Here is an 11,000-nt window from a genome sequence, read left to right as displayed (position 1 = left end):
CTGTTTGTCTTAGTGTGAAATTACAACCCAAGTTGAGTGGCTTATTCAGCAATCTGTCTAGCTCCTACTACTACAAGAGAATTGTTCTTGCAATGAGATTCAACAGGAGTTGCATGTACTGGGCAGCATAACACCAGATGTCTGATTTATAATTTTGAACAAACTAGAATATAATTGCTTCATGCCATGTTTTGAAGAAAATAATGATGTAGCATAATAATGTTTTATATTTACCCTATTGTAGCACTTTTCCTGAGTCATTTCTCAGGTGGTTTACAGGTGGCATAAGATCCCATGCTAAAGTAGAGATCCATAAGCCTCCGATTTCTTCTGTGGGGTTATGAGAATTGTAAATCTGAAAGTATACTATAATTATCACTCTCCACTAATTAATTGTGCTTTTCTCTGCGGTAGAATGTGCTGGTAACACTTTTTGTTGTTGGTGGTGGTGGTTTTGTTTTTTTTTAAAGAAAGGGCAAACTTCAAAGTCTAAACCAGAAGTATAACTTTAGCATGGAGAAAGTGATTGCCTAAATTAGAATTTAACCAGGGCGTTTGTAAAAAGTTGCAACATCATCTTTTATAAGAAGAGGCCTTTGTTTTTACATTTCACTCAAATTAAAATTAATTAAAATCAAAACTAAAAATAATACTTCTCCCAGCACAGTTTTCCTGCTGTTCTGTTGGGGCTTTGGAGCATGGTTGTCAGAAAGAGGCGTGTCGCTTCCAGATTGGTCACCGCTGTTCCATGTAAGGCCGGTGCAAATTAAGTAAATAGACTGGCAGCTAGGAAAAGCCTCAATTGGTATTGTTTTTGTTCAGGTAGCAAGCCTATGGGGCAAAAGCTTTGGTTATTGACTGGGTCCATTTACCCCAAGGTGGAGATGAGCCTAAATTGGAATTTCAGTTCAACAGACACTTGGTAGACCAGGAGCAGCTGGAAGGGGAGATGAGTGCTGTGAGAGATGCTTGCATCAGGGGAATAAGCCAGACGGTGCAAGCATAAAAGCCACAAGGCTTGCGCCTGAGCTGGACGTTTGCCATTGCCTAGAAGATAGGCTGTGGGCTTGCCAATCCTGGGGCTCTGGGTCCTAGACCCCAGAGGGGCAGAAGCAAGGAGGGACTTCATAGACTAGGAGAAGGGGCTGAAGGCACAAGGACCCCAAGCCCAGTGGGACACGGGGCCCAGGACTCTTAACTTCAACTGCATAAATTACAGGACAACCCAGGGGACCAGTGCGCACCACTGCAAGCCCCATGGGACATGGTCATCATCAGGTTTCTCCTGTGCCTAATGTAGAAGCAAGGCACCTCCATGATTACTTTTGACAGCAGAGTGAGTTTGGAGGTTTGTGAAGGGACTATGGGCAACGGGGCCAGCTGGAGTGAGGAGGAGGACCCCCTCTGGTAGAGTCCTGTCACAAATGTGGAATAAGTTCAGTTTTAGGGTAAACTGTTAAAAAAAAAAAATGCCTAAGAAAAGCAACTTCCATTGAAGCTGACCTGGGTTAGTCTAAGCCGGGAGTTGGTAAAGTATGCCCAGAAGGCTGGATCCAGTTCGTGAAGCAATTTCATCTGTCCTGCACAGCTAGAACTTCAGCCCAGGTTGCAAGCACAGCAGCAGTAAGGGAAGTGGCAGTGGTAATTGGGTTGCAGGTGGCACCCCACCTGGGACCAAGCTGAATTATTTTGGCCCGTCACTTGTAAAGGTTGCTGACCCCTAGTCTTAAACCATTTAAGTTGTCTACATGGCACAATCCCATTTTCTGTAGATAGCCAAGCTAGCTAAGATGCCAAAATCATTGTAGTCACATTAGCATAACCTGCCATGCAGGCCAATCAGGGTAAGAAGCAGGCAAGACTAATATGGTGACCCCATTTCTGGCACTCAAACTTGCTCTAAATGAGGTCTAAATGACTCTAGTGTTTCATATTAGACATACCATTAATCTCTTGTAAAAATCTCACCTTTTGGATGGTGTTTAAATAAGTAAAATAGAAAGTGGCCTCTTTCTTTCATTGCTAAAACATCATTTAATATTGTCAAAGCAATGCATGTGCGCGCACACACAGACTATTTCATACTAGGATAAAATGAAGTTGAAATATTTAAACGTTGTGGGTTGTAGGTGTTCAAGGCCAATCTAATGTAATTTAAACCAAATTAGCTGGACAGCAGACATCCTCTAAACAAAGTGGATTATAGCTACAAACATGAGTAGTAACTTCCACACTTCTGTGCTCTTACCAAGATACTCAGGAACATGAAGGAAATATGGAGCATGCTGAGGAATCATTAATAACTTGATGATCCTTGGCTGCCCCAGAATGGCCCCATAGGACTCTTTGACGTTTGGGTTAAATTTACATATCTAGGTAGTTTCCATTTGTCCCTGGGACCAAATTGGTGCTGGCTTCACACTTGATCAGCACCATGGGATGAGAGCTTGTAGCTACTTTAACAATCCTGGACTGAGCTGTGACATGTTCTTTGACCATAGCCAAGCACCTGTTGAATTGACTAGACTCCTGACTTTGGTGTGACAGAAGAATTTGGGTCTGATATCAGCCAGCCAAAGAAGTGGCATGATGAGGTAAATAAGTGTAATTTGAATTGTTTTTAGCAGCTGGGCGATATAATTGTATTCACCATCATTGCCTTCTGAAAGAGTGAAAGGGATGTTGCAGCAACAACTCCTGAAATGTCAAATAGAGCAGAGGGCTTGCTTTTCCTTTCCATATTCTTGTTGTTGCTGCTTGTATGCCTGTATTCCATTCCTCTGCACTTAGTGCACACCCAAAGCTTGATCATACCCCATTAAACTTCACATGGAAAGGACTTTGTGTATGGATCTCACCAAACCAAATGGAAGTATGGGAAGGGAACACCGCTGTTCATTTCTTGCGACTTGTTGAAAGTGAGAAGGGGAAGCTGAGAATGAAGACTGGCTTCTCTTAGGGATGTAAATATATAGCGCCTGTGCTTACCCTGTGAGGATCGAGGGTCCTTTCCTTAAGGACCCTTTGTGATGGATTTCTCAGTTCTGCCTTTTAATGCAGCCAACTGCAAGCAGCAGGAACTGAAAGGGCAATGGAAGGTGTTTTCTGAGGAGCGAGAGGCTGGTCCTTTGTCTAGTGGTACGGTATTTGAAACAAACTTTGCCATTACACATTCCCTCTGTAATATCTACAAGTAGACCTTTGCACCTTCACACACTCACACCAAGCAATGTACCCTAACCTAATACCAAATTAATCCTAGTCAGGTGCCCATCACTGTTATCCATTCTCCGAGCTCACACCCCTGCATCTCTCTCAAACTTTTAACAGGGTTGTATCAACCAAATCCAGATTGAATTTAGCGAGAAGTTAATATTTGATACGTGACCTATATTCACATTACCCAAATAGTATCCTAAATGCCAGTAAGACACCTTTAGGCCACAGGATCAATACCATTTGGCTTTGAGGTTACACCAGAATAGCTTGAGAGAGGTCCATTTTTGGGAAGTTTTACTCCAGGCTCTGGGGTAACTGAATGGATATAAAAAGGGCTGGTTGCAACTGGAATCTTTACCAGCCCTATGTGCAAGAGGGATGCAGCCATCGTGGTGGCAGTCTGGTTTTTGTTGGGAAGGGGTGACATTTCTGGCATTTCAAGCTTGCATCCTTGCTTTTTTGTGGCTTCAATGAGACACTTACATGAGAGCCTGGAGTAACATGGAGTCATAATTGATCATGACTCCAGAAAATATGTGGACTTCTGTTTTTATTGATACAATCATTTCTGCTTAAAAATTAAAAAGTTTATTATAGATAGAAAATGAACAAGGCTCCAGTGTGCCCAACATAAATACAAACTTTTTGCTCATGCTGCGCACTTACATAATCATGTGTCGGCTCACTGGCTACAACAAATAATATAAGTTGCTGTTAAGGAGTATTTAACTACAACTTATGTAGTGTGCATCTTTTTTGTGAAGTGTATTAGTTTAGCTTCAATATGGCATACAGTGGTGGTCAGCCCTTTATAGCACACACAGCAAAAGATGAAGAAGTTTACTCTGGTATTGGTGTGAAGAATTGAAGTACAGTTAACAAAGGGGCCTATGCTGGCTGGTTACAAGCTGTAACAGATGAACCAAAGTTAATCTTACCCAGGAGCCTTGATATATTTTCTCCTTTCAAGTTCATGTGTTAAATAAACACATTTCTGATAGAAGCAGTACCCTGGTTCTCCACTTATTAATGGCTAATTTAGTGTGCAAATGCATTTATCCTTCAGCTTAACAAATCTTTCTCACTTAAGCCTGCCAGTGAAGTGACATTCCCAGGTTGTTAGAGAACCTTGCAAAACTGAGTATGATGCCCAATTAATGTTTTTGGAACTGCACTGTGCATTTTCCATTGCTCCAACTGCACACAGCAGGCATAATGCAGCTTAACAAATTTGGAGAGTTCTCCCAGCAAGGCACTTCTACACCATTTCCTTAACAAGAGCTAGTTGAAGGGAGTATTATCATGCTTTTGTGCTTCCCAGCTACTCCAGTGGTCCCTTGGGGAAATAATCCCTGATTGTTCAGCGTCAAGAGTAGTAACTCGCCTTACAAAATTCTTATTTTAATGAAGGTAGAGCCAGCCAGGCTTGTTTTCTCTTTCTCACTTCCAAAGTGAACAAGGTAGAAGACAGGGGTAAATTAAAGCAATCCCAGTTCTTTAGCAATTCTTGTGATTTCTGGTTGCTTACTTAAGCATAAGTGGAAGTGGAAGCAGGACTGGAAAGGGACCTTATGAGATCATTTAGTCCAGACCCCTACTCAGGGCAGGATCATCTTCAACTAAACCTAGTATGTCTGTCCATCTCTTCTGCTCTTGAAAATTTACAGGGATGGAGATGCCTCCCTTTTTTTTTTTTTTTTTTTTTTATACCAAAAGCACAGACTTAAGGCACAAGTCCTCCATTAAGGGAATCTTTGGAAGAAAAACTTTTTGCCATGACTTTGAGAGAATGGCTCCAGCCCTCTGCTACTGAGGCCTACGCTGTGCTGCTGGTAATAAGATCTTTGAGCTACAATTGACTGTCATAGGTGGAGAATTTCATATTTATTTTAAGCTCTGTGCTGCTTCTATCATGGTTTCAATGGTTCCTCACCCATCATCTTAAGAGACTAGGGAAAAGGCAGGCCTTGAAATAGGATCTTTCTTTTTCAGGCTCCAGCACCTCTCAATAGGTTTGAGATGTTCATTCCCTCCATCCCCAAACTTGTGAGTTGAGCAGTACCCCATTTCAAAAAATGAACATGTTTTACTACACTTATCTTCTTGCAGATGGGCAGGGTGGTGGGAGTAGGGGAATGGCTATGTAGGGATCAAGTCTAAGCCTGTGCTCATTTCCTCACACCTTACCCTTCAAATGATCTCATGGCACCCTGAGGGACCCCAGCTCCCCAGCTGAGAATCCCTGCTTTAAATAGCAATTTGTTCAAAAACGAAGAACCCCCCCCCCACACTCTTTCAAGGAGTCTCTCTAAAAAAGGTGCTTTCTGCCTAATTTCATGGTTAAATTCCATCTCTCCCTACAAGAAACATTTCTCATGAAGACTGAGTAGGGATTTAAATCACACACCCCCTACAAGCATCTAATTCCAGCTCTGCTCTTCTTCACTATTAAAAAAGTAAAGAGTATGAGAGTCACATTATGCAAAAGGTTTATTAGAGAAGAATAGTAGTGCTATGAGTGTTAACATGGCATACACAAGCAAAGGGAATTATGCAGTGTTTTAATATTTGATAAAAACTTTGCGTTAGCAGTAATAAACTAGCATCAGTTTCACAGTAGTTAGTAACACATAAGAAGCAGTTTCTTTTCACAGAGGAAGAATTTCAGTGAGTTACAGGAGGTTGACTTCAGCTGCTCCTTCACTGAGCATGAACAAGGGCACCTGCTCCCTGGCCATATCCAAATCCTTTGGGACCAAAATTCTTGGCATAACAACCTGCAAGGAAGAAAAAAAAAAGTTGTCCCTCTTAAAGTCATTGCTATTTGCCCATTATGTCTAAGTTTTTAGACTTTGTGCCTGGAATTACTGTATTGACTTGATTCCAAGATGAAATTATTCTCTCCCAATCAGCATGGGGGTAAGAAAAAATGCACTACTTGGATCCAAGTATCAGCCTGGGGCAGGCAGCGGTTCAGGGTCAACTTCAGCCCAGGATTCAAGTCTGAAGCCAGAGCTTAGCCACTGCCTGCCTCAGGCCATGATGGCTCATTTGGCACGGATGGAACAGGGCCAAAATAGTGGCTAGCCATGCATGTGGCCTAGGGGACTGTGTAGCCCTCCAAAAAACAACCCAGCTACCTCCTCTCCTCCCATTACTTTCTGCTCTTGTTTGAGTTCCTTTAGCCCTGGTGCAGCCTATCTGTGAACTGCCACTACATCTTCCTGGCCGAGCAGAGTGGGACTGGGTGAGGAGCTGTTGCTGACTGCTCCAGAGCAGAGCTATGGCAGAAAGTAAGCAGCATGGGGGAAGAGGGTGCAGGCACAGGTGGCAGGTAGGGACAAGGATTGGGGTCTGGCCTGTCAACCCTTGCTGCTGCTGCTTTCCCCATTCCGGGAGTGGGGTGGGGCACGGCAGAAAAGGTAAGAGGTGGTTTTCCACTAATTAGCATTGATATATAGAATTTTTTTTAAAACCACACACATTTATAAATTTGTATAGAATCTAATTACCAAGGGGTCATCTTTAAATCCAGTGTTGTCTTGGATTTGGGTAAATACATAAGCAAGGGAGTAGACAAACTTCTCAGAGAAACCAAGCACCTATTGAAGCCTGTAGAAATTCCTATTATTCAGCATTTCTGAAAAATAGTCCCTTTATCCAATACCTAGTTTAAATGAGACTTACAGGTCAATGATTCTCAGCCTTGTCTGACTTGAGGTACCCCATTTAAAAAGACTAGTTCATTTAGTGTTTACCTCTTTGTAGAGAGGCTGGGTAGTGGGGGACGGGCAACAGCCAAGCAGCAAACAGCTGGAGCCTACCCTTATGTCCACACCCCACAGCACCCTTCAAGAGATCTGACAACACTCCAGGGTATTACAGCACTATATCTGAGAATCACTTCCTTAAGAGTGAGAATACTTGGGGGGGGGGGGGCAAAAAAAAAAAAAGCAAGCTTCTGCCATCCTTAGAGACAGAGCAGTTCACAGGTCAGCACTATCCAAAGCTGAAGACCAGCACTTAGGTGATTTCTAGACAGCGATTCTTAACTGGGGTACCATAGCACACTGGGTGCCTTGAGAGCCTTTCAAGAGTGATATACAATGAATGTTAGCATGGTTAGATGTGCAAACATGAGTCACAAGATAAACTAAGATTTCAAACAGGAATCCACAGAGTTAAATACATTCTGACCCCCTGTGATCATTCTGAGTTCTTTGCAATAGAAGGATTGCTCCAATATTTTTCTGTGGTCAGAAATAAGTGAAAACTAAAAGCTGGCCTTCTCCATGTGGTATTTTGCATCTATCCTGGGGTGCCTCAAGTCTAAAAGGGTTAAGAATTACTTACTTAAGAGTAAGGTGGCTTGGTTACACAAAGCATAGTCAGGATAACTGTCAGTTTATTTCCTAATCTATTTTTATGGCAGCTTTACAGTTTTCTACCTTCCTACTGCCCCACCACTGCAGAGCAGGTCATGAACACTAGAAGAGTACCCAGTCAGTCAGTTGTCTAGTTCTGGGCCTCAAAAATAAACATCATTAAGTTTGATACTGCACAGCTTTTAGCAATAATGAATTCGAGTTGTTCAGCCCTGTCAAGATAAAAGATTCCTTATGTCAGCACAAGATTTCTACTCCAGAAACTGACCCAGATTCTTAACTAGAGTATCTTTTCTCCAGACAGCATGCTCCTCTGAGCAGTAAGCAATTAGGCTTTGTACATATTTGTTCATCTTACCTTTACAATAAATTTCGCCTTCTTTCTCAGTAAGGGTTGTAGATTCTAGACTCTTGCCACACTTGGCACATCGGAAACAATTTTTGTGCCAAGGCTAAGAGGAAACAGAGTACAGTACACAGTATAAAAGGAGAAAGCCGCCCACCAAAAAAACAAAAAACAAAAAAACAGAAGTGCACACACCCCATTAATATTAATTACAAGACACAAGCCAGAGTAACTTGGATAGCAACAAGTTCACTAGTACAGACTCCTGCAAGATAAACAAACAAGGTTCTAGGATTATATGCTGATTAGTGTAATCATGTAGATCACTTACCGATGAGACAGTAGTTCTTATTAAATATGGACATTAAGCAGGTTGTAATTAAATACTGATGCATGTAACTGACAAGTCAAGCAATCTTGAGCAGGTGTCAAATTATTTAGTCTTCCTTCACCTTTAAACTTAGAGACTATTGGAAGCTGGCATATAGAAGTCATTTTAAAAAGGAGTTATTATAGTCCCCTTGAACTATGAGAGGAATTCAGAGGCCTCATTTGAAAGTAATGGTTTTAGGGACAGATTCAAGAGACTATCACCAAAGGACAGAAGCCATAGTTGCAACTCACTTTTACTTGGTTGTTTTAATTCCCAAGTCTGCACTCAGATTGCTGAAGACCCAGGTTCAGTTTCTCTCTGAAGGGATCTGAACCCACATCTTGCTATTTGTCCAAAGTGCCTGAACCTCCAGCCCTAGAGTATTCCAGGGTGCCCTTTGTTTGCATTTTTGTATTTTTTGGGCAAGGACAACTACCACAATCGATCCCCTGCAAAGTATTCATTTTGCTATAGCTGCCAAGCCAAAAAAATAAGGTGTATCCATTAATTGCACAGTTCTGGCTTGGTTTATAAATAACCCCTCTGGGTAAGAGTTTTCTGTTCTAAGGAACTACCATCGTAAGGAACTTCGCATTCTATTGGCACACCTACTCTATTCTGGCTGAACATGCTAGGAAGCAAGGTTCTCTCTAGCAAGCTCATAAGTAAATTGCAACATCCACAACCCAAACCTGTTTAACAAGGAGACCAACTACCATACCACCTTACCTTTCCAGCTCCTATTACTTTTTCAGCAGCATAAACAGAGTCACCACATCTGGAGCATTTCTCTGAACCTCCAAATTTCTGAGCAAACTTTGAAGTATTTGGATTTGTTGTAGGTCGATGAGGCGAAGGAGTGCTGAAAGGAGCAGGTCAGAGGTTTAGAAACATGTCTTGTACTCTTACCCTCCAACACAAAGAAAATAGGGAATATCTGAAGAGATGCAATGTGCAACTCACTGCTAGGGTATAGCAGAATAAACAGCTTTAAGATCAGGTGTTAATAAGGATATTTAATTATGCGTAATAAAGAGATGGAGGATATGAACAAATCATGCATCAAAATGTGAGGCAAGCAGCAACTGTCTGATACGTTTCTTCACAATAAAGCATTTCCTATTTATCCTTTTGAATCATGCCATACTGGCTTTGAGGCCTGAACCACGTTTGCAAGTGTAAAAGCTAGTACTGCTGACTACACACACTCAACATCATCCAAATCTCAGCTGTTAAGATTTAAAAAGCTAGATCTGAGCTTCACAAAGCACTAATTCTGTCCATCAAGTGCCCCCAAGAAGTTGGAGGCCTCTCTTGCTGTCATTAAAAAGAGAAAGTGTTATCTTGACAATAGATGCCCTAACTTGTCAACTCTTACTTAGATTAAGCTCTGTGATATACTTTGAACTACTTCTACCCAACTCCACTTTAACAAGGCTTTTTCTTTTTTTAAATTGGACCTGGCACTTTTGCTACTTAGGGCACTTGTTCCTATGCTTAAAACAAAAATAAAAAGTATTAGATTTGCTAAACATTAACATCTTTATAATTCTCACATTCAAATAAATTTAAATTTGTAAGTCATGTCACAGCTTAATGGACGATAGCATTCAGATCCTGCTTAGCATGTGAACTTAACAAGCAAGGTCATAGAGAATACAAAAAGTATCTGCATAAAGCCAGTACTAATATAACAACCCAGATGCAGTACAGATTTAGCAGCAGGTAAAAATTCAAGTGACAAGTTCTAGTGACGTCAATGGAAGTTGACATGAGGCCTGCAAGGGCAGGGGCACCATGGTTCAGATGTACACTGGTTCTCTAGAACAAGTGTCTTTGCATTTTTTTTGCATTTAGATGCCAGATCATGATATGGTTGTCAAGAGCATTTGACCTTTAAGATGCATATGAAGACAACTTCAGAACGAAGATCATACTCCAACTATAATAAGATGCAGTGAAGACTTTAACTTACCTGTCAGGCTTGATACCCAGTCTCTCCCCTCTGTCCATGTTGAGAGTGCCTGCTCCTTGGCCATAACCATAACCTTTAGGACCATACTTTTTTCCATAGCAGGATTTGCAGTAAACTTCAGCATCATGAATTGCTACAGTTGTGCTGTCTAGGTTTTTCCGGCAGACCACTGTGGGTACGGGGAAGGGAAGTTAGAGGGGAAAAAAAAGAAAGAAAGAAAGAAAGAAAGAAAGAAAGAAAGAAAATGTGAAAATTGCCTGAAGGGACAATTTCTAAATCACCACACGCAGTAAACCAAAATGTCAAAGTGCCAGATATGGGTTTCCCTGTCCACAGTTCTTTATAAGCAGCTGTAGATAGTCTCTTTTATAAAGAGCTGTCTCTTGAATTGGTGAATTATGCGTAGTTCTATAAAGGGACTCTATTTCCTCCCACCCTTTCATGGTTATGACATTTAAAGAATAGAAACTTGCTGTAGTTTGATGAATGAGACTGTACAGAAAACCAGATATTCAAGTCAGCAGTTTCCCCACTTCTGCTTCAAGTTACATGAAGCTAGGCATCTATCAGTGCAGAAAAGGGGTTTTGACAGTTTCTAGCTGCAATCCCTTTCCCTGCAGCATTTAATAGGTACCAATTTTCTCCAAGGCTGATGGTGAATTCTGATGTTTAATTTTTTTAGTATCAGTATATTACACATAA

At 41.4% G+C, this 11,000-nt stretch overlaps 1 protein-coding gene across 4 annotated transcripts in view; it reads right to left on the bottom strand.

The window, feature by feature from the left end:
• Positions 1-5,687: 5,687 nt before the first annotated feature.
• CSRP2 (cysteine and glycine rich protein 2) overlaps positions 5,688-11,000 on the bottom strand; it is a 17,526-nt gene continuing 12,213 nt past the window's right edge. For all 4 annotated transcript variants that reach the window (XM_019543175.1, XM_019543173.1, XM_019543174.1 and 1 more), the window contains exons 3-6: positions 10,299-10,467; positions 9,053-9,185; positions 7,963-8,056; positions 5,688-5,996 (exon numbers count right to left, since the gene is read on the bottom strand). In XM_019543175.1, coding sequence (XP_019398720.1) covers positions 5,920-5,996; positions 7,963-8,056; positions 9,053-9,185; positions 10,299-10,467 — 473 coding nt within the window. In that variant the 3' untranslated portion in view covers positions 5,688-5,919. The remainder of the gene's footprint in view (positions 5,997-7,962; positions 8,057-9,052; positions 9,186-10,298; positions 10,468-11,000) is intronic.

The sequence above is a fragment of the Crocodylus porosus genome, unplaced genomic scaffold (assembly GCF_001723895.1).
Source record: "Crocodylus porosus isolate Cpor-Errol unplaced genomic scaffold, CroPor_comp1, whole genome shotgun sequence".
Classification (NCBI taxonomy): Eukaryota; Metazoa; Chordata; order Crocodylia; family Crocodylidae; genus Crocodylus; species Crocodylus porosus.
Note: the sequence above shows the minus strand (reverse complement) of the source record. Positions and strands in the feature narration are given on the sequence as shown.